The sequence below is a fragment of the Malaya genurostris genome, chromosome 2, assembly GCF_030247185.1.
Source record: "Malaya genurostris strain Urasoe2022 chromosome 2, Malgen_1.1, whole genome shotgun sequence".
Taxonomy (NCBI): Eukaryota; Metazoa; Arthropoda; class Insecta; order Diptera; family Culicidae; genus Malaya; species Malaya genurostris.
Window position 1 is genome coordinate 335,668,608 of NC_080571.1, and position 22,794 is coordinate 335,691,401.

General features: G+C 37.0%; 4 protein-coding genes and 1 long non-coding RNA gene across 6 annotated transcripts; 3 read left to right on the top strand and 2 right to left on the bottom strand.

Annotated features, from left to right (window-relative positions):
* Positions 1-2,252: 2,252 nt before the first annotated feature.
* LOC131427888 (cyclin-dependent kinases regulatory subunit) lies at positions 2,253-3,176 on the bottom strand. The gene is made up of 2 exons (XM_058591456.1): positions 2,981-3,176; positions 2,253-2,911 (listed from the first exon to the last, which is right to left on the bottom strand). Exons 1-2 carry the CDS (start codon positions 3,037-3,039, stop codon positions 2,737-2,739), a joined length of 234 nt encoding a protein of 77 aa, XP_058447439.1. The 5' UTR covers positions 3,040-3,176; the 3' UTR covers positions 2,253-2,736.
* A 3,858-nt stretch (positions 3,177-7,034) lies between these two features.
* On the top strand, positions 7,035-11,716 carry LOC131431685 (eukaryotic translation elongation factor 2). 2 transcript variants are annotated; one of them, XM_058597544.1, is made up of 5 exons: positions 7,035-7,171; positions 8,020-8,234; positions 8,622-10,456; positions 10,643-10,949; positions 11,193-11,716. In XM_058597544.1, the coding sequence occupies exons 1-5, from the start codon at positions 7,169-7,171 to the stop codon at positions 11,365-11,367; spliced, it is 2,535 nt and encodes an 844-aa protein (XP_058453527.1). In that variant the 5' UTR covers positions 7,035-7,168; the 3' UTR covers positions 11,368-11,716. The 2 variants fall into 2 exon arrangements, with proteins under 2 accessions (XP_058453527.1, XP_058453526.1); XM_058597543.1 differs by lacking the exon at positions 7,035-7,171 and adding an exon at positions 7,489-7,735.
* A 297-nt stretch (positions 11,717-12,013) lies between these two features.
* Positions 12,014-13,988, top strand: LOC131431686 (uncharacterized). The gene is made up of 4 exons (XR_009229714.1): positions 12,014-12,352; positions 12,559-12,605; positions 12,815-12,854; positions 13,185-13,988. It is a non-coding gene; the product is annotated as an uncharacterized LOC131431686 (long non-coding RNA).
* A 2,851-nt stretch (positions 13,989-16,839) lies between these two features.
* LOC131431687 (stomatin-like protein 2, mitochondrial) lies at positions 16,840-18,472 on the bottom strand. The gene is made up of 3 exons (XM_058597545.1): positions 18,191-18,472; positions 18,002-18,106; positions 16,840-17,944 (listed from the first exon to the last, which is right to left on the bottom strand). The coding sequence occupies exons 1-3, from the start codon at positions 18,269-18,271 to the stop codon at positions 17,030-17,032; spliced, it is 1,101 nt and encodes a 366-aa protein (XP_058453528.1). The 5' UTR covers positions 18,272-18,472; the 3' UTR covers positions 16,840-17,029.
* Positions 18,473-19,591: 1,119 nt separating this feature from the next.
* LOC131431688 (pre-rRNA-processing protein TSR1 homolog) lies at positions 19,592-22,456 on the top strand. The gene is made up of 4 exons (XM_058597546.1): positions 19,592-19,909; positions 19,961-20,231; positions 20,288-22,143; positions 22,200-22,456. Exons 1-4 carry the CDS (start codon positions 19,804-19,806, stop codon positions 22,391-22,393), a joined length of 2,427 nt encoding a protein of 808 aa, XP_058453529.1. The 5' UTR covers positions 19,592-19,803; the 3' UTR covers positions 22,394-22,456.
* Positions 22,457-22,794: the final 338 nt, after the last annotated feature.

Genomic DNA, 22,794 nt, shown 5'->3' on the forward strand with positions numbered 1-22,794 from the left:
GAATTGTGTGATACCATAGTGAATACTTTTATAGGTAAGGCATATTATGAATTATGTATGTACAGGAAACTTATATTTGTATTCATTTCAGAGAACGGTTTCACAATAGAGTTATTAAAAATTATTGAACGAAAAGAAGACGAGGAGTAAATACCGCAACCATATATAGCTGAACATACAAAATGCTTCCATGGTATTAACAATCGGAGAAAAACCTTAGTAAGCAAACCAAAGTTCAAACAAATCAACCGACGTAACAAAAGCAGCCTACACAGCCTCGTTTTTAATCAAGATATGTACAAGAGAGAAAACCATACTGGAAAAGTATCAACACATGATGTATTTGACGAGATCTGATAAGCGCATCTTAACTCAGATCGTGGTAGATGGTTTTAAAGACCGTTTCTCGAAACTAACTCCATCAGAATAACAAAGCAGAGCAATTGAATTGCATGAATTATTCACAACTGAACCACAGGAAAATTCATTCAATTCTTTTTCCACTTAGTGTAAATTCCTAACAGATCTCAGTGTATTTTTTTTATGGGCCGAACCAGTTAGTGGCAGTTTATCCTTTTTACTTTTATAATTAATAAAAGCGTGATTATGAAGATTTAAGTTAAGAATTATGAATCATTTCGGTCAAAAAAGTAAAAAATTAATGTGATAATGGCAGGGTGATTGATAGAAGAGAAGATAAAGAAAATAACTGTCACTTACTGATGCGGTCTTTTAAAAAACCCTAAAACAACGATGATTATTTTAAAATATATTCACAATAATCCGCCAGAAAATCGTTTTAAATAACAATTTAATGAATTTAAAACTTATTTGTTTTGAATCAAATAACAATTTTATTTGATTCCAAGTGAAATGAAATTAGATCCAAATTGAAATAAAATATATTAGAGCTCGAAGCAAAATCTATTTGAAATAAATGTTCATTTTATTTATTTCTTTGCGTGTAGAAACAAAAATAATTTGTTTTAACGTGAATATCTAATGTATTTGAATCAAAAATAAATGAAAATTGGCGCTGATTCAAATATTTTTTTTTTAATTCAAAGCGCAATATGTTTGAATCAAAAATAAATTTTTCTGCGTGTTCAAGCTCTTTTGCCTATACAACTTTAAATCCATCGTTTTGATTGTAGCAAAAAGATTGGCTTAATGTCCGTAGCTACAAATTCCTTGTAAATCATTTGTTTCCGGGAAAATGAAACCCAAGTCTAACATTTAATTTATTATTCACTGCAAACACATCCAGTCGGCTTACAACGAATTCACTCTGCAATCCAGCAGCACCGTCGGACGACGTCAAATTTAATAGATTTCTTTGTATAGATAAAAATAGAATACATGTGTTGTTCGTAATTTCGTTGTAAATTTTCCCAGTTAGTTCATTTTGATGAAATTGAATTTATCCGCACCACGAAACTGTGTTCTCTAGATACTAGACCCTCCCATCTCTTCCAATAAGGCTTTGAAACAAGTGTGGAGTAACTTGCACACCTACTTAACATTCGTAGAAATGCCAATGTTTGCTAAAAATTATCAAAAAAAAAACTGAAACGTACTAAAAGTGAAATGTTAATTTCGAAATTGACAAACCTGATTTTCCACCCTTTCGTCGTGTTAATAATCTTAGCTGAATCAAGATTCGCAGATTTTTCGAAAAACCTACAACTCTATTATAAAAGGTTTAGCTGGGTAATAATCATTTAGTATATAAAAAGAATTATCAAATTTTATTTCTGTTCCAAATAGAACTAAATGACGGAACCCTTAGTGTAAGGAAAATATACTACTAAAAAGACGATAGAAGTGAAGTATTTGCAGTTATTTTTATTTGGATTTAGAATAATTGTCTGACACGGAATTAAGTTAAGAATAGAACTCACCTTCACTGTATAAAATTGGCACTCCATTTAGAATAAAGGGATTTTTATTTTTTTTAACATTAAGAACTGGAAAAAATATTTGCAATAGGCGCTCCCATACTAATGTTTATTTAATTGTGTGATGAAGAAATTTCTCAAGTCGAAGAGATGATAAAGCACTATATGACTGATATATGTTTGAGTAATGAGATCAGAGTATTAAGATTTCTGCATCCAACTAAACTACAATAAAGCAAACGTACAAACTTATCCGGAAGTGTTTTATAAATTTTTGTTACTATATGCATTTTCGTAGTCATGTCGATGTGATAAATTTTTCGGGAAGTTATCAGGACTGCAAGTGACGATACGTAGATTTTAAAATATTATATTATTAAAATAATCTTATAAATATTTTTCCATTAGTTTCATAGACAGAGAGAAGGCACAAACACCTTTTTGTGTTGTTTTGGCTGAGACACGAGCGTGGTGGCACAAGTTATTACTATTTGTACAATTGGTTTTGTTCCTAACGCTGCCTGCCTATCTTTATTCGCTATCTTCGTCTTCGACGGGTTTCTAAATGACACCTTCATAATCATTTTCCTGAAAATAGTTTCTCTTATTCCTAAGTGATTGAAACATGATGCTGAAGAAAACACATTCACAATTATGAGACTTCGATTTTCAACTATAGCGAAAGTTTTGAATCAATAATCACGACAACGGAGAAACATTAATGAAAATTTAGATATAGCCATTAGTTCTTGATCGGGATTGTTACAAAGATATTCAGAATGTTCTAAGAAATTCAACAAAATACATTTCGAGACGTTGTTTCCACACTTAACCTGCATCATTCAACCTTTGGGATTGGTCGTCGGAAAAGCAGGATGTGCGGTTCAGGCTGATGGATCATGTAATGTATCCAGCCACGGGATTGCTGTACTCCTATGGACCTCCATTCGTTTTCCGTCATAAGGTGGGTCTTTGGAACTAGTTTCGCAACATCTTTTGGAAGGACGACGTGCCTGCGAAAAACAGGTAATACTGCGATCAAATTCGCGAGTTCAAGGACGCTTGAAGTGTTTGGTACTTACCGGTATTCGTATGCATCGTCGTAATATTTATCAGAGTAATATATGTCTTTAACGCTCATTTTCAAGTAAATTTACTAAAACTCGACCAACTGTAGCAATTTGTTAGATTTTATATTCAAACAGCTGTTTTATTTGTCGAAATTACTGTACTCGCGCTCTGAGGATAACGAGAGAGCTTTTGCTTTTGACTGTTGCCTTGTTTTTCGAGTGTTTGAAAAAGTCCTTTCGCAGTGGCGGTTAATATTTTATTCAGCTGGGTACACATTTTCAAACGCAACATTGAATCTTTGCGTTGTGTGACACAAACACATTGATTACGAATCAATCAAAAAAGGAGTTGGAAAGAAATAAGTTTTTCTAAGTTGAGTTTTAAAAGCGCTCGGTTAACGTTTTCGGAACAAAATAAACGATGATAAATATTCAATGTAATTTTGAATTACAATTCATGCAAAAGTTTTCATCTGTAGAACTTGAGCTCTAGATTTTTTTACTTGTTTCAGTTTCGAAACAATCCACATAATTGAAACTAGTAGGGTAACAAAGGCATTTTGGCCACTTCATATATTTTGGCCCACCTAACAAACTTTATCGATTTCATCGGATTTTATCGATGTTAAGTAACTCATTTTGCATCAATTTGAAGCTAATCACATTAAATTACCTATTGCGGGAGGGGTTTTCAAAGATATTACAATATTTGGTGGATATTTTTATAAAGTGGGCCAAAATAAAATCAATCCTAAAGTGGGCCCAAATACCTCTGTTACCCTACAATTCGAATTCTAAAAAAATCATTTGTATAGTGAAAACCTCATTTGTTATGGTATATTGTTGTTTCAACGATAAATATTTTTTTTATTTCAACTACAAAGTATCTACGTACTCTGATCGTACGATTTGTTGTTGTAATATAGTATATGGTTATTGTATAATATGCTGTAGTAAGAAAAAATTGCAGGTGTTTAAAGTAATTATAAAAGAACACCTGCTGAACCATTTGATAAGAATTCACTACGGTTATTATCGTTTTTTTATACCGTTTCTGGTTATTATCGTTGTAGTATAGTTTTGCATGGTTTTATTTTATTTTAATTCAAAAGTTGTTTTTCGTGTAAGGCTAACTGGATTATTCTAATCCGCATTCAGAATAGCTATGTATTCTATGGAACATAACATCTATTTTTATATCAAATATGGTATCAGAGGTATTTTGGCCCACTTCAGGATTGATTTTATTTTGGCCCACTTTGTAAAAATATCCACCAAATGTTGTAATATCTTTGAAAACCCCTTCCGCAATAAATAATTTAATGTGATTAGCTTCAAATTGATGCAACATGAGTTACTTAACATCGATAAAATCCAATGAAATCGATAAAGTTTGTTAGGTGGACCAAAATATATGAAGTGGCCAAAATACCTCTGTTACCCTATAGTAGCAGTATGACCCATCATACGCATTATTAAATGTAAATATTATACTCATTGAATTTACGAATAGTTCGGACTAATTCAAGGTCTTGGATTACATTAAAACGTTCGATTTGATACATTATTAGGCTTGGTAAAAAAATAATATATATTATTTTGTCCCAACACTAGGATACACGATGACAATGTTTCACTTGTTACAAACCAGTATAAAAAAGTACTGTAGTTTGTAATCTCTAAAAAGTGGCACAAATAAGGAATATATTATGAAAAAAATGTATTACTAACTCAAATAATAATTCAAGTAAACCTAGATTTTCTACTGTTCAAAGACACTGACAGAGCTTGTAGTGACAAACGGATGTACTTTTCCAATACCTAATGTGGTTGTGTGAAATGCGCAGGCAACGTCATGCATTTGTTTTTGTTGCATTTTGCACCAGACATCGCTTTTGTTATCACGGACTGCTCAATTACATTACTATGACTGCTGTTGTTCAATTGAATAAAGAGGTAGGTTATCAAACCATAACAGAAAAACAAATGGTTTGAGTAAACAAAGCTGTATATATGCTGCGGTATCGTTGAAATTGTGGTGATATTTGAATAAACGATGGCAATGCTAATATGGAATATAAACAAACCATTTCTTTTATCGTTTTCCCAAAAAATTGTTCGAGAAAATTGCCAGTTTTTCATGGTAACGTTACTTAAAAGCCTATTTTGTGAATCGTAACATCGAGTCTGACCATAATGAAAATAGTCAATAAAAATACCCGTAACGTCGATTTATCATTTTCTGAACAATAAAAGACAATGGAACTAAACTATAATTTCTCAAAATACCATTTCTGTGTAAACATATGGTTCTGATTAATTCGGGAATGCTTTTCACTTCATATTTAGTCTATTAAGGATGACTTTTATCGTATCAAAGAACGCTCTCTAGCAACTCTTCACACGGTTCAATCAGTGCCATCAAGACGGATATCATCGCAGCAACAAAAAAACCGGTATGGTTCATTTAATATAGAATGGACACCAGTGCAAGAACGAATTTCTCTCGATGAGCTGTTTGAGAATCAAAGGTTAGCACGCTGCTGTGGGGATTCTCTCAGAAGCAACAATGGTAGCTTATTCTCGTTTTGCGATCCGATTCTATACGGGCAGTTGATAATTGCGATAGATTCATTTTACTATTGCCGCTTATTTTAACTTTGTGCATATATCCTTTGTATAAGTTGTGTCTGTGAAAATGTATGTGAATGCTCCACACAAGGGTTTTGAAATATTGCAACCGTATGAGAACCATCAAGTCGAATCATCGATTTGATTTTCTGCGATAATTGTCAACTTGCGATTCTCTCTTGGTAAATTCCAGATAGCACCGATCATTATCAGACTGTAAATTTTTTTCAAGGGTCGTGAAATACTCAGAGTATGAAGTGAAGCGAAGAAATGTAGAAAAATTCTTTCACGGTTCATGCATTGAGAGACATGAGTTCTTGTAGCATCTTTTACCGGATTGAAAATGTTGTATACAATATAGATAAATATCGAGCCGCTTCTGTCAAATTATCGACAATCACCAACACTGGTTATAGTAAATATTTATTAAAAACACTTTGCGTCCCACACATGAGGAAGAAACCATTGCCGGTGATCCTGATAGTTTATCTAAAAACTGATTCTAGAGGTGGATACACCACTTTGTTTTGTAAATTCATGCATGGTTTATTTTTACCGAGTATGAATTGCCATTTGAAGAGATGCGAAACTGTACAAATGTGCGCCTTACTTAAAAGATGCACATTAAATATGCATTAAATGGAAATTAATTACAATTGTTGTGAGTTGGTTATAATTGAACGTTCGATATAGAGCCGGTTTACAAAACAAGATAGTTAATTTCCGTTCCCACATTAGCTTTCTTCGCGTAAAAATTTAACGTGCAGTTAATTGCAATTCAATGTTCAAATGTGAAGGGTCAAAGGGAACTGCTTCTCATATTATTTAGCAATTTTACGTCTTTTTATTACACACGGATGCAGTAAGTTTGTTGATGTTTTATATGGAATCAATACATGAGGATCTATTCTTAACCTCGTTTTTTTAAATATCGTATATTTACAGCAAACGGATTCTGGCGAATCGCAAAATATTCGATAATATTGCATTCTTGTTTAATTGGTAAATTTCTTTTATATCGATTGAAAGCAACATCACAGCTTCTCCATAAGCTATTCAATTACCATGTTTTATTGTCCTCTTGAGTAATAGGGTAACAAAGGTATTTTGGCCCACTTTAGGATTGATTTTATTTTGGCCCACTTTGAATTAATATTCACCAATTGTATTAATATCTTTGAAAAACTCTTCCGCAAAAGGTAATTTATTGTGTTTACCTTCATATTTATGTAACATGGGTTACTTCACATCAGTTAAATCCCATAAAATCGATAAAGTTTGTTGGGTGGGCCAAAATATATGAAGTGGCCAAAATACCTCTGTTACCCTATTCATTGCACTAGAATATATGCAGCTTTTTCAGTGTGGAAAACGCAAAGCAAGATTTCAAACGCCTATTTTGAACACAAAAAGTGTAATCATAGCTGAATGATGTTTGGCAGCTGCCACGCTCAACCCATCTCGTTGCCGTCAGCACGATTACGACGTTCTCTTTCGCTTTTGTGCACGCATACGGCGTGTAAGTCGATTTTTGGTGTCGTGCAAAGATCCTAGCTGAAAACAGCCAAAATGGTGAGTTTTGTGCACTTTAACCACTAGATGCGGTACGTCTGGAATGCTTGTACCAAAATTAATTGAAGTGTAATGAAATATGTTGAAATTCGTGTGAAAAAAAGCGATCATAAATGTGACGGAATGCCTCGTTGCCAAATCAAGATGTCGGATGACTTGTGGATCATTGGATGCACTAAAGCGAGAAAGTGTCGGCAACGGTATGATGGGCGGAGGCACAGCTATCTCTTTCTTTTTCCGGCCGAAGACGACTATGAAAGAAAGGACCGCAGTGGAAAATGAACATTGAACTGTGAGCTCTGGTTGCATTTGGCAGTGTTTTATTCTTTATTGTTGGCTAGTGTACAAAAGGGCCAAACAATAGTAAAAAGAGTATATCCATAGAGCAATGGGAGTGCTGTCCCACCACAAGCTGTAGCTGTAGCTGTTTTCTTCGTTTAGCATATTACAAACGGATTGTAAAAAAACGATAAAGAACAGACACGTTTTGGTAGTTAAAAAAGTTTGTGAAATACTTCTAATTTTGATTTTGCAACTGGATTCGATTTCGAACGCATAAAAATGGTATGATATCTGAAGCATTTAAAATAGAATGTTAAATTATGTGAGGATGGCTTTCACTTCCATAGTAATGACGTCGTAAGTGAGGTTTCAGCTGATTGTGAAATGCCTGTCCTAAATAAAAAAAGGGAATGGTGGAAAACCAAATGTCTGTATGAAAATGTGTGAATTGGCACACTGGCAAATTCGAAGTGAATTGATTTTTTATGACTGCATCACTGTGCAAGTTGCATTTTTCCAGGCGCATGGTTATTGATTTTATTTTTCTCCTTTCATCCATAACCTAGGTTAACTTCACCGTAGATGAAATTCGTGCCATGATGGACAAGAAACGGAACATCCGTAATATGTCCGTCATTGCCCACGTCGACCATGGCAAATCAACGCTGACCGACTCGTTGGTCTCGAAAGCTGGTATCATTGCCGGTGCGAAGGCTGGCGAGACCCGTTTCACCGATACCCGTAAGGACGAGCAGGAACGGTGCATCACCATCAAGTCGACGTGAGTAACTTATGCATTAATTTTTGGCTCAAGATGTTCATCTGCACTCACTTTTTCGGTCAAGCAGTCAAGACATGAAAATATTTGATGCAACGATTACCGTTCCTTTATTACTGCACGGTAATTGTGTATCACATTCGCTGTTTGTGGGGTTGTATTAGTGGAATAAAATGTGTTTCAATCTTGAAACGAACATAGGATTGACAAGAAAAATTAACACGTTGGATAGATTTTTGACATTTAATATTATTGGAATTGATTTGTTGTTCAAAACCTTAAAATTAAAATTTATCTAATCGATCCTTGGGTGGTATGTTTAACTGGTACTGTGTTGTTATTTTCTCAGTTTCCTGTCAACTTATATATTTTCTTTTGTTTAACTTGTAGTGCAATCTCGATGTACTTCGAACTGGAGGATAGGGATATGGTATTCATTACCAATCCAGATCAACGTGACAAGGACTGCAAGGGCTTTTTAATCAATTTGATCGATTCGCCCGGTCACGTCGATTTCTCGTCGGAAGTAACTGCTGCGCTGCGTGTCACCGACGGTGCACTGGTGGTCGTCGATTGTGTGTCGGGCGTATGCGTCCAGACCGAAACCGTACTGCGCCAGGCCATCGCCGAGCGTATCAAACCGGTTCTGTTCATGAACAAGATGGACCGTGCTCTGCTAGAGTTGCAACTGGAAGCGGAAGATCTGTACCAAACCTTCCAGCGTATCGTGGAGAATGTGAACGTCATTATTGCAACCTATAACGACGACGGCGGTCCAATGGGAGAAGTCCGTGTCGATCCTTCTAAGGGTTCCGTCGGTTTCGGATCTGGTTTGCATGGATGGGCATTTACACTCAAGCAATTTGCAGAAATGTACTCTGTTATGTTCAAGATTGACGTGGTAAAACTAATGAATCGTCTGTGGGGTGAGAATTTCTTCAACGCCAAGACGAAGAAATGGGCCAAGGTTAAGGATGATGATAACAAGCGTTCCTTCGTTATGTATGTGCTTGATCCGATCTACAAAGTTTTTGACGCAATCATGAATTACAAGACTGACGAAATCCCGAAACTGCTCGAGAAGATTAAGGTTACGCTGAAGCACGAAGACAAGGATAAAGATGGCAAGAATCTGTTGAAGGTCGTGATGCGTAGCTGGTTGCCAGCTGGAGAAGCTCTACTTCAAATGATTGCCATTCATCTGCCATCCCCAGTTGTAGCCCAAAAGTACCGTATGGAGATGCTGTACGAAGGTCCGCATGACGATGAGGCCGCAGTTGCCGTGAAAAACTGCGATCCTGAAGGACCACTGATGATGTACGTGTCTAAGATGGTACCGACCACGGATAAGGGACGTTTCTATGCTTTTGGTCGTGTGTTTGCTGGTAAGGTCGCCACCGGTCAGAAATGCCGTATCATGGGCCCCAACTACACTCCCGGAAAGAAGGAAGATTTGTACGAGAAAGCTATCCAGCGTACTATTTTAATGATGGGACGTTATGTTGAAGCCATCGAGGATGTTCCATGCGGTAACATTTGTGGTTTGGTTGGAGTTGATCAATTCTTGGTTAAAACTGGAACCATCAGTACCTTCAAGGATGCTCATAATATGAAGGTTATGAAGTTCTCAGTATCACCTGTCGTGCGCGTGGCTGTGGAACCCAAAAATCCGGCCGATTTACCAAAACTGGTTGAAGGACTTAAACGTCTGGCTAAGTCAGATCCTATGGTACAGTGTATCATTGAAGAGTCTGGTGAACACATCATTGCCGGTGCTGGTGAACTGCATCTGGAAATTTGTCTAAAGGACTTGGAAGAGGATCACGCCTGTATTCCGTTGAAAAAGTCCGACCCTGTTGTGTCATATCGTGAGACCGTGTCAGACGAATCGGACCAGATGTGCTTGTCCAAATCGCCCAATAAGCACAATCGTCTATTCATGAAGGCTGTCCCGATGCCGGATGGTTTGGCTGAGGATATTGACAATGGGGACGTCAACTCGCGTGACGACTTCAAGGTTCGTGCTCGTTACCTGGCCGAGAAGTACGACTACGATGTTACTGAAGCCCGTAAGATCTGGTGCTTCGGTCCGGACGGCACAGGTCCCAACATCGTAGTGGACTGCACCAAGGGTGTGCAGTATTTGAACGAAATCAAGGACTCGGTTGTCGCTGGTTTCCAGTGGGCATCCAAGGAAGGTGTGCTAGCCGAAGAAAATATGCGCGGTGAGTTGTTTTGTAAGACCTTTATTGAATTATATTCAAATGATGATCCTTTATTGGAACCATGAAAACAAATTTGATGGATAAACTATTTCAAGCTCAACAGGTCTGAAACATTCGCTAAAAAGTGAAACCTTAAGGAGCGAAAATCCGTGCATACTATTAATAAGTACATGATATTTCTCTTAGGTGTTCGTTTCAACATCTACGATGTTACACTGCATGCTGACGCTATCCATCGTGGTGGTGGCCAAATCATTCCGACCGCTCGTCGTGTCCTGTACGCCTCGTACATTACCGCTGCACCGCGCCTTATGGAACCGGTTTATCTATGTGAGATCCAGTGCCCTGAGGTTGCAGTCGGTGGTATCTACGGTGTGCTGAATCGCCGTCGTGGACACGTCTTTGAGGAAGCTCAGGTTGCCGGAACGCCCATGTTCGTCGTTAAGGCGTATCTACCCGTCAATGAATCATTCGGTTTCACTGCTGATTTGAGGTTAGTTCTTTCTGTATGTTGTACTTACCTGCATGTGGCAAATTAGTTTATTTGTTTAGCAGAATGTTCAATAATTGCTAGTGAAACAAAGTTTGCCAGAGTAAATTTTTGTTCGAAAACATTGTTTTTTCTTCGTCGTAGAATTTACAATACCTGTCTTACAATACATATGTTTAATTATTCTAAGAATGTATATGTTCGCGTAACTTCGGAATATAAATAATATGAAATTTGTGTTTGCAGATCCAATACCGGTGGACAGGCCTTCCCACAGTGCGTGTTCGATCACTGGCAAATCCTGCCCGGAGATCCAGCTGAACCTAATACCAAACCGTACGCCGTTGTACAGGATATTCGTAAGCGTAAGGGTCTGAAAGAGGGTTTGCCGGATTTATCACAGTACTTGGACAAATTGTAAACACATCTTACTCTTAACAACTACGTGAATCAAACTAGAGGAATGCAGCAAATTCAGCTACAATTATTATAAAAAAATAATTTATAAATGTTTACAACAAAACTACACCTACACATTTTCAATTGCCAGCTGACGATCAAAAAACCCCCCGCAATTGTTTCCAGTTGAGTTTTTCCAGAGTTCAGTGATTACGTTATTACCGCGAGACAAACAAAAAAAAACATTCATGCTGGTTCCGTTGAAGATGCTGAATAACAGATTTGATTAACAAACAATAATGAAACAGTGATACAAGAGAATACAGAAAATGAGAAATCGTGTTGACAAAAAAAAACAAAACGAACGGAAATGAGCGTAGTTTTACTTATTGATCATTTTAACTTTTCTGTTCTCTTGAGAAATCAGTAGTTGATCATCATTTAATCACTCATTTTGCTTGTTTGAAAGCAGTGATTATTTCCAACTGTTTTTTTTGTATAATTTGCCTCAAAATACCAATTGGGATCATTTCTATTCTATAAAGATAACCTTTATTTTACATAAAATCATTTCTAAAGACTTGTGATTTTGTCTGACCAAAGCCATCTGTTGCAGAGGAATATTTATTCCAGTACGGATAGAGATGGTGTCGCTTGTTGAGGTAAATATATATATTTTTTTAAATCATGAATCCCTTGATGCGCAATGTCGACTTAAAATTTGGTTTCCATGCTACACACAATGTTGCGTAAAATGAGTACATTGTACGTTTCAGAATTTCACAACATGTTTATTATCAACATTGCGCAATAAGGGTTGACAAACAATGTGATGATTTCCTAAATTATATGAATCGATGATTAGGTTTTTACTCACAAGCTCAACAGGTCTGACGAATTCTGTTGAGAACTTAGTGTTATCGAATCTACGATTGGAGATAGTAATGATATTCTTTTTCTACTTATTTCAGATTACTGATAGGGTTCGACATGTTTCACTATAACAGGTAATTATCAAATTTACCTCATAGAAATATATCAGCTTATTGAATGATGCTATTAATCATGGACCTGTTCTGAAACATAATGAGTTGAAAAAACGATTATTTCTGACACCTCTTCTGACAATGACTTTCTGTACAACTATCGAAATTTTCCTAAAGTGTTTGTCGTAATATTAACGTAATTTGTTCTGTGATTATTTAAATTGCAGGTCGTTACTATTCCATTTCGATGTCGTCATCGTTAGGAGAAAAAAAGGTACGTTAAACTGGATTTTGGAGTGTTTTTGTGCTCATATCGACTAGAATGATGCTAATGATTCATGGACCTGTTCTGAAAACATCATGAGTTGAAAATTCGATTTTATTTCTGACACCTCTTCTGACAATGTGCCAATGATGTTCTCAGTTCATTTGGCTTTCTAATATAAAATATCTAAATCATTTCATTTTCTCTTATTCTTACAGGCTCTGTTTCTCTGTTGGGTTTAATTTTGTATTTCATCAGGTAAATATGTTAGACTAATTTTCAAGAATTACTCAAAAAGTTGTTCAACTCATCTATTTATATATGTTTCTAAATTAGTTAGTTTCTCTCGATTGATTTGGAAAGCTTTGCTACTACAAGTATAGATAGTATAGTTGCGCAAATTGAGTAATTACGTTTGTAGTGTTGAATCGTAACATCATCACCATGATGACATTCATATTCACGGACCTGTACGTATAAATCGTGAACGAGTTGAATTGTTCTGAATGATGTTGTTACGAAACACAAAATTGAACCGATAACGGTAAGGATGGGTTTCTAAAATTGTTTTTATCTCTTTCATTTCAGAAATCGATGTTTCTGACTACTCAACAAGACTATTGGATTATGAGCGCTCTGTATTTCTAATAACTTGTTCTCTATTTCGATCGTTTGTAATATTTTTCATTTTGTATTTCGATAGGACTTTGTACATTCGGTCGAAATATTCCGGTTCGATCGATTGGCAGGATAGGGGTGAAAGTCTCTAGCTCGGACCTGGATAAATTTCTAGTACCAGTAAAATCCTAACACTAAAGATCCTATACATTCATAAACTCAAGAATCGGATTCTTGTGGTAGGTGCTTCGTTACGCCTGTGTAATTAAGATCTTACGATTCGCAAAATCGGGATTGTTTTTTGTTTCCTAGAAGTGATGGATTTGTTTTTTAATTGATGAAAGATAAAATTTTTTATTCAGTGTTTGTAAAACTTGAACAACAGAACTTTTAATCAATGCTTTTGCAATTAATCTGATGCATGGCTTGAATGTAAAGTTTAAATAGTAGTTTAACAAAATTACTGGCGTTTATTCTCTACTCACATTTGGCTGAAAACTTTGAATCAAAATCGGCGCTTGTCTAGAAGAATCTAGAACGTTTTGTTGCAGTATCGTGGAACTGGACTAAAGACATCCCGAGCTACGGAAAGTTCGAAGATATCTAATTTCCTTTTTCAGCATTACGACTCATCTCGATTACTATTCGCATTCTTAGGAAGGTGACAAAAAAATCAAACGACGGTCCGGTCAACTAATCTGTTTTAAATGCAGAAAAGCTACTGTTCTAAAATGGACACTCAAAAAGAAGTGAACAATAAACTCGTTAAATGAATCCTGGTTTACAATTTTAAAATATCACATTCTCATTACAATACTTTCTGATTTTTTGACACATTGCAAGGATACAAGGTGAATGTGAAATTTCACATTATGTACTTCGATTGAGTTCGAGTTTCTCATACAAAAACAAGATTTCAAGAGAATAACCGATGGGAATGATTCTCCTTTCTCTTAACCATCCGCTGATTGTAAATGCTGAGTAGATTTCGTAAACCTAAATGATTATTTTGCGTAAATTAGCCATACGATCCCTGCTGTGATGATATCAAATGTTTAAGGCAGTGGCGTCTCGTCCTCATGTGCACCTCGTGCACTGAACAACCAGTCGAGTTGAAGGAATGAACTGCGTTCCCAACCCCATCCAAATTTAATTATTTTTTTTGAATCTATTTATTCGATGAAAGCAGCTTGAATCGCACCAATATTGCGTGTATTTACACGCATCTCGTATACATCTGACATAAAATTTCAAGTGTCTGTTGTCGCTGTGTTAGTGTCTTTTCCGTGCACATGAGTTACTGCACAGATTCAAGAAGAGAAAGAATCACTCAGCTCAGCTCTGAGATTTGTTCGTTTAATAAAAACTCTCATCCGAAAGTATATCGTTATCTCATTGTATTGAAAAACACAAGCGAATCTCTATTCCTCAATCTTTAATTTTCACTTACAACGAACTGTTACATCTGCTATCATATCACATAAGCAGTGCACCACTAGTCAATTTTGTCACGAGACGCCACTGGTTTAAGGACTATTCACACATTTCAGTTCCGTGGCGGTTCAGTAAAAGTGCCTTCAGTGCGCCGTCAGTGTTCTTTTTTTATCGGAACCCTTCCGTTCCGTTTCTGTGCTGTTTCCGTTCCGGCACAGCCAATGCAATGACATACCGAAGTGAAAATAAAGAATATCGGTGACGACGAATTTGAGTTTGCCGGACGGACGCTACACTGACGGCGAGCTGCACTAAAACGGCACGGTGCCGGATAGGTGTGAATGCGCGCATAGAAAACGAATGAAATAATATCAGTATCCGTGCACGGTGTCGTGCCGGCACTGAACCGGACCGGATATGTGTGAATAGTCCTTTAACGTGTATTCGACCATATTGGGTAATAACAAAGTTAGATAGGACCAGACCCTGTCAGCTTGGAACAAAATTAATCTTCAGTTCAGCAACTCCATCGCACGGCATCACATTTATCAGCTGTTTTTCTAAGAAAGGCGATTCTAACATTGACAGCGAATGGAGAAAAACATCGATGAATGTTTCGACTTTGGCTTCAAATCGTATTTAGAAATTATCGTATATTCTCAGATCAATTTATGATTTGTCGATGAATTGTTAGTTTATCTTCAAAAAGCATGCAATTTTTTCCACTTTCCTTCTATATCCACTGAATAAATGAACATAAAAAGAGTTTCGCCCTTTTTCGATTTGTTTTCTTTTATGTTTCCTGCGTGAATTATAATTATTTACTATTTCCAGTAGTAAAAAATTCGGATACCATCTAAAAAAAAGGAAAAAAAATAGTTTCGCCCTTCCTTACTAGCAACGGAAGTATCGCCCTTTTTGCTGGCATGGAACACGGAAGGCGGAACTTACACACTTAGAAAATTTCGCAGAATTCGGTAATTTTTTACCGAATTTTCAACAGCTGAACGATCGGTAATTAAATTGATTCGGTAATTGCTGAACTGTCAAACAACTACCGTTAACTGTAAACCAAATGGATCTAACTGATTGTTCGGTAATTTTTTGTTTGTTTTCCTTTGGTTAAAATTCTGGATTTTCGGATTTCAAAATACAACACAAATACACAAGAACGAATGAAGAAAATTCCAACCTGTTGTGGGTATGGTTTTATTCCACGAAAAAAGGGTCAAATGTTCCGGCAGACCGGAATTATGAGCGCCTTCCAAAACACTGCACAATCCTCTGAGTCTACCAGAAATTACCCTCGAACGAATTGTGTAGGCAGCAAGTGGGCAAGTCATGCAAAATTATTTTCTGCCTATAAGTAAACAAAAAACTTTTAGTGGTTCTAATGTTTTAAAAACTTTAGCACCTGTACCTCAATCCATTCGATTTTTTTCGTTTGGTTAATAAAAAGACACTGAAAATTTTAATAACCGTTTGACAGTTTCACGACAATCAGTTTTCACAGAAGTTCGGTTAATTGAAGATAATTTTACCATACGGACATTTGCCCTTTATAGTTCTTTGTATTACAAAGATTGAGATGTTTTTTAGAATCCATATTTTAGGCAAAATTGTAGAATTTTGAAGCATTTAATTGTAGGAGAGAGAAACTCGATTTGTTTACAGCTATTTTGGCGCGCACGAATTTGACATTTCGACAGTCCCACAACAAGAGGGAAATGTTAGAGCTGGATATCTTATTAATAGGATGTCTTTGATAGGACGCACCTGGAAGGATTCTTAGTGTCAGTAGGATCCATAGTACTAGCCATGCAATGATTCTGTACACTAAGAATCGGCTGCAAAGTCTGTTGAAACAGAAAGGCCAAATTCCACAAAAGGAATGTAATGCCAAGACTTTGCTTTGATAGGACGCAAATTAATCCGATGCATCGAGTTTAAATTTTTTTTTGGTTGCGATATAATTTATTTGAAATAATGATGCTATACAAAACGGTTTCATGCAAATTGACATATGGAATCGTAAATAGGAATCATTTGTTCCTGTATGGTTGCTGTCCTAGTAGTAACTAAAGGAGTGTTAAAGTTGGATTGGCGGGGAAGTACAATGTTCAAATTGAATTTAGGAGAAGTGCAATAGTATTACGGCTTTCGAAGTATTCCATAAATATTACACCAGCGATTTACTTTTACTGTCAACTTTTCGAGGTATTATTAACAATGTTCGGGTTGTGACAATGTCCATTCGACCACATTGTAGCCATATTCTCTCTTTAAATTCAGGATCTCTAAAGTAATTTGTAGTACATTTTTCTACACCTGTTACTTCTGTGCTTATATTAAAGAAAAATTCACAGTACCATAACTACAAATCACTCTGGAGTTTTGATTGTTTCGCTACGGATCGACTCCGTCGATGAACTGGCGACTGGGATTTCATTTTGTACCACCGCTCCGCTTACCGAAAGACTGTTATAGATCTGCATTGCCTGGGCAACCATGGTTGTGACGTCCGAGGCATTAGATGGAACAATTAACGTGTTGTTCTTTTTCGCTAGATTTTCAAATGCATTAACATATTTTTCTGCAACGGCTAGTGAGGCTGCATCTCGGCCTTGCCTAGATGTTAGCGAGTCTGCTACCATCGTTAGTCCTTTGGCGCGAGCACTTGCTACTGCTAGTAGTGCTGCGGCTTCACCGTTCGCTCGATTTATTTCCTCTTGTTTCTGAGCTTCTGACGCGAGAATTCGAGATTGTCGTTTACCTTCTGCCACATTGATTTCGGCTGCTCGAACACCTTCCGATTCTAGGATCGCTGCTCGTTTCCTACGTTCGGCTTCAACTTGCATTTGCATCGCTTCATGAACGCGACTGGGCAATTTTATGTCACGGATTTCGTATCGAAGGCATGAAATACCCCACGCTTCGGATGCTTTGTTGATGGAATCAACGATGCTAATATTTAGCGATTCTCGTTCACGGAATATTTTGTCTAGAGACATTTTTCCTAGCTCAGACCTCATCGTGGTCTGCGCCAGCTGGGTAATCGCAAACTCTGGATCCTCCACACCGTATGAAGCATGGTAGGGATTGAGAATTCTTAAGTACAGAACGCCATCTATGCTCAGCGTAACATTGTCCGATGTAATTGCTGATTGTTTCGGTACGTCGATAGCAATTTCCTTAAGACTTTGTACGTATTTCACTCGATCGACAATAGGCAGTAAAACGTTCAATCCAGGTTCCAGTATACGATGAAACTTTCCCATTCTTTCTACTATCCATGCCTGTCAATTTTACATATTTAATATAGAAATGAATAACATTTAAATATATACACTTACTTCCTGTTGAGGAACGAACATAATTATGGTATTAATAGGCGTGGATTTGTATCGAACTTGAGTTGCTTGAAGTAGTCGTTCATCGAATCTTCTTTCTAACAGACCCTGTAACAATGATGAAAATATCAGCGTTCGTATGTTGCAACGCAATGAATTTTGCTTTGAATATATCGTCACATCTATACAAACCGTTGAATTTAACCCGGTTAGGCCAGCACCACTAATCCCTCGGAACGGTAATCGAGCCAATTTAGTAGTTGCGCGGATCATGACAAACTTTATTGCATCAGAAATGTTGGTATATCCAAAAGAAAAATACTACTTCTATTCAAGTGGTAATCAGAACCGAAAACAAATTACTGTTTCCGTGATACACTTCTTGTACAATTTAACTCTCAAAAAAATTTCACTAAACCTCCTGTTTTATGAAGACTGCGGGATGCGGTCAAATGCTTTGACAGTTTCTTCGTAACACGAGCATCGATCACTGGCTTGGTGCGTTTAGTAGATGTGATGTATATATTCAAAAGTGGTACACTTGACGTCACACTGACAATGCTGCCAGTGATGATATTCTGATCGATAATTTGCGGAGAAGTGCGGTAAAGGGAAACTGAATAAACAAGTAGTTTGTAATATCCAATTTTTTGTTAGCCATTCTTCTTCATTGTTTTGGTTTTTGCAGAATGAGGCTGGCCACAGTTGTATGACGTCATAGCAGGGGACTGTAGGAAATACTATTCACCCAAAATATATTTCAGTCAGAATTCTAACAATCTCCTAACTCCTAACAATTAGTTCGAAAATGTTAGAAATCTGTATAGAAAAAACTGAATTATAACCTTTTGCTTTTTCGCATTCAACTTTGTCAGACTTCCGAGCCAATCGGTTGACGGTTATACGACAACAACACATTTGTGATATTACATCAAAATTGCTGCACATCACTATTCACTAATGATGTGTAGCGAATATGATTTAATATCACAACAACCTCGGAGTCGTTCTAAAGATTGTAATATTACACGAAAAGATGCAAAATTTAATATATAATATCAGAATCATATACAGTATTCAGTTAAGGTGATGTAATGCACTCAATATGATGTTACGATGTAATAACATTTCGAACAGAAAATTATTGCATTTGGTACGTCTACGTACGTCTAAAAAATTTTCACATCGATTGATAATCACATCGAGATTGTTACAATTTTTTTGCTGCGTATTAATTGAAATATCGCCCAATTTGTTGGCATGAAACGCGAAGGGCGGAACTTACGATAGTGAATGGAATGATAGTTTTGTCAAGCTTTTTTTAGTTGTTCCAGATTCGCCCTTCTTCGGAAAACTGCTGACATGATCTTTTTCCATCACACTAAAGGGCCGTATGAGCAAATGACAGTTTCTTTTTGTTTACTTTTTCTTTCGATTATTGTGAAGCGAATGCAAAAATTTTCGTAGATTTTATAATTCTGTTTGGGAGTGAAAAGTTTTGGGTATCATTTATACAAAGAGGAGAGTAGTAAACGTGGGAACCGCTTATTAGCTCACTAGCTCTTGCGGCCATTTGAAAAATCAACCGAAAATTACATTCACTCTTGTTAGAGCCGCTAAATATTGAATAATATTCACGCAACGTGTATAAATTTGACGAATCCAAGATAAAACATTTTAACCTCACTTTCGATAAAAATATAATAAACAGAACATGTGCATTTCGTGGAGGAAATAAAAAGTGAACAAATAATTAGTTTTACGTCTGAATCGTTATTTTGTCGCTATTCAAAAAAACGTTATCAATGGCTATCGAAACAATTCACAAAGCCGGAGCTTTGAAGCAGACCAACAAATCTCATAAACATGGAAAACATTCTTCTAAGCGAGCACTAGATAGGATCGCTAAAGGTTTGTTATTGTTCTGAAATGGTTTCTAGCATTATCGCATTTGGGTTTCAGGGAAAACTAGTGTAAAATCTGTGACTAAGAAAGCAAAAAAGGAGCTTGGTCGGGAAGATCGTCGTCGTCAAGCTAATCAAATTCGTAAAAATAAGCGTCAAGAAGCAATATCGCTAAAACGAGCATTAGGTGGTGCAACGACGGCCCCATTTTTAACATGTGTATTGCCGTTACATGCGAATGTTGATGCAAATTCGGCTCTTGCCATTATTGAAGGTTGCGATGAAGATGCTACAGTTCAAAAGCTTCCCAATGGGATTCGTTACATGAAGTAAGTTTAATTACAAATGATCATTTTTTCGAATGCCTGTAGCTTTGTTTCTTCAGTGTTCCTCGATTTCGTCAACGATTTTCGTTCATTTGTACTCACACTGGTCACGGTCGTGAACTGGAAATTCTCGATTTACTTAAAGTATGCGATTCAACCATACTCCTTATTTCGGCGACCGAAGCTGAAGATGTGATCGATAAAGCCGGAGCAAAGATTTTAAACATGGCACTCTGTCAAGGACTGCCTACTCCAATGGTTTGCCTAATGGATCTAGAATCGATTGCTCCAAAGAAACGCTTTCAAGTCAAGGCAAATGTACAGAAAGCAATCGTAACCGTTCTTCCAGACGAAAAAGTTATGTCATTAGATACTAAAACCGATGGTTTAAATTTGCTTCGAAGAGTGGGAGGACAAAAACGAAAAATCTTGCATAATAAAGCTAATCGACCTCATTTGTTTGGAGAGAACGTGGAATACGTTTCAGAAATGAGTGAGGATAACGTCGGTACGTTGAAAGTTACAGGTTTTCTAAGAGGTATCCCATTGTCAGTTAATCAGTTGATTCATATTCCTGGCTTGGGAGATTTTCAAATGTCAGAGATCTACGCTCTGGATGATCCATACAAGATTAGGAAGAATGATGAGGAAATGTCTTCGGGGGAATCTAGGCTTTTGGCCAAAGCAGTCGCACACAAACAAACAAGTCTACAGAGGGAAAATATTCCCGATGAAATGGATGCGGAACAAACATGGCCAACAGAAGAGGAAATCGAAGCGTCTAAAAATGAAAACAAAAAGAAATTGATCAAACGGATTCCTAAAGGAATGAGTGACTATCAGGCAGCTTGGATTCCGGATATTGAGGAGGTCTCCGAAAACGACAGCGACGACAACGAAGACGACGACGATGATGATGAGGAGGAGGAGGAGGAAAGTTATATGTCTTGCGAGTCTGATACTGAAAGCAGGGTAGAAGAAGATGCCGAAGATGAAGAGGAGTATGACGAGGTCAGCATATCTGATGGTCCAGTGTCCGCTGAAAAATATGACAAACAAATGGATATGGAGGAGGATAAACGAACATTAGCAAAAATTCAAGCTGCCAAAGACGACGAAGTGTTTCCTGATGAGATTGATACACCAGCAAATATTCCAGCTAGAGAACGTTTTCGAAAATATCGTGGTTTGGAATCCTTTCGAACGTCACCTTGGGATGTAAAGGAAAACCTTCCTCTAGACTACGCTAAGGTCTATCAGTTTAAAAGCTTCGATCGTACTAAGAGAAGAATTATTAAAGAAGCACAAGAAGTTGAAGATGGGGTCATGCCTGGATGGTTTATTCAGATTTATGTCAAGAACGTCCCACAAGACTTGTGGAACAACTATGTTTCGGTTGGGAATGGCACTCGCTTGGTTATCTACGGTTTACTGCCCCATGAGCATCAAATGTCTGTCATGAATGTGTGCCTGAAACGAACTCCCAATTCTAGTATCCCTATTAAATCCAAGGAACGTCTGATCGTTCAGTGCGGTTATCGACGATTTATTGTGAATCCTATCTTCAGTCAACATACAAATGGTGATAAGCATAAGTATGAACGCTTCTTTCGGCCTGGTATGACCGTTGTGGCCACCTTTTTCGCCCCAATCCAGTTTCCACCTGCTCCGGTTATTTGTTTTCGTGAGAATCCGGACACATCGCTGGCTATGGTTGCCTCGGGCAGCATCGTCAATTGCAGTCCGGATAGAGTGGTACTGAAGCGTGCTGTCATCAGTGGACATCCGTTCAAAATCCATCGAAAGTCTGCTGTAATTCGGTACATGTTCTTCAATCCTGAAGATATTGAGTATTTTAAACCGTGTAAGTTGAGAAGTAAACTAGGACGTTTGGGACATATCAAGGAATCCCTGGGTAAGTCACTGTGCTTCAGTGCGGTAACAATAATACTGATGAATAAATTCTAACAGGAACTCATGGTCACATGAAGTGTATATTTGATACACAGCTAAAGTCACACGATACGGTGCTTCTGTATCTTTATAAGCGAGTTTTTCCGAAATGGACCTACGAGGATTGTATTGTATCCAGTCCGGATACCAATGATGCAGGTGCCACTGCATCTACGAGTAGCTTGAAAGAAGACGAAGTTATGCAAGAGTGATGGGAGTTTACCAGGTAAATTTGCACACATATATTAGCTATTTGCTGGTTAAATATGATAGAAAATATGTTACAAACTATTCACAAGAAATGTTTATGTTTTCAATAGAATTTGAAGAAAGTTGTTCAATGCATTGTGTTTTAGTATAAGTCAGAACGCAATAGGGGCTAGGACAAAAATAGTATTTTTAGTATTCATTTCCGTGACTTCAGCTTTAGCAACAGAAAGTGTCAAAATGGAATTCCCATCGATTTTGCAGTGATGTTTAGAAAGGTCAGCCTTATCGCCAAATGCGAACAAATGACAAATGTAAATTCGTTGAAGAATTCCACTTTAATAAGGTAATCGTGTTCTTCAATATCCCAGCTCCATTAATCATTGCATTTATTGAAATCATCGAT

What these genes read in the sequence shown, in the direction of transcription:
- LOC131427888 (XM_058591456.1), bottom strand. Translation starts at nt 3,039, where the DNA reads ATGAGCGTTAAAGACATATATTACTCTGATAAATATTACGACGATGCA. An exon ending in GACGATGCATACGAATACCG is followed by an intron (nt 2,912 to 2,980) that starts GTAAGTACCAAA and finishes TGTTTTTCGCAG; the next exon opens with GCACGTCGTCCTTCCAAAAG.
- LOC131431685 (XM_058597544.1), top strand. An exon ending in TGCATCACCATCAAGTCGAC is followed by an intron (nt 8,235 to 8,621) that starts GTGAGTAACTTA and finishes TTTAACTTGTAG; the next exon opens with TGCAATCTCGATGTACTTCG. An exon ending in AGCCGAAGAAAATATGCGCG is followed by an intron (nt 10,457 to 10,642) that starts GTGAGTTGTTTT and finishes TATTTCTCTTAG; the next exon opens with GTGTTCGTTTCAACATCTAC.
- LOC131431687 (XM_058597545.1), bottom strand. Translation starts at nt 18,271, where the DNA reads ATGATCCGCGCAACTACTAAATTGGCTCGATTACCGTTCCGAGGGATT. An exon ending in TAACCGGGTTAAATTCAACG is followed by an intron (nt 18,107 to 18,190) that starts GTTTGTATAGAT and finishes TCATTGTTACAG; the next exon opens with GGTCTGTTAGAAAGAAGATT. An exon ending in TGTTCGTTCCTCAACAGGAA is followed by an intron (nt 17,945 to 18,001) that starts GTAAGTGTATAT and finishes TAAAATTGACAG; the next exon opens with GCATGGATAGTAGAAAGAAT.
- LOC131431688 (XM_058597546.1), top strand. Translation starts at nt 19,804, where the DNA reads ATGGCTATCGAAACAATTCACAAAGCCGGAGCTTTGAAGCAGACCAAC. An exon ending in ACTAGATAGGATCGCTAAAG is followed by an intron (nt 19,910 to 19,960) that starts GTTTGTTATTGT and finishes TTTGGGTTTCAG; the next exon opens with GGAAAACTAGTGTAAAATCT. An exon ending in ACATATCAAGGAATCCCTGG is followed by an intron (nt 22,144 to 22,199) that starts GTAAGTCACTGT and finishes AAATTCTAACAG; the next exon opens with GAACTCATGGTCACATGAAG.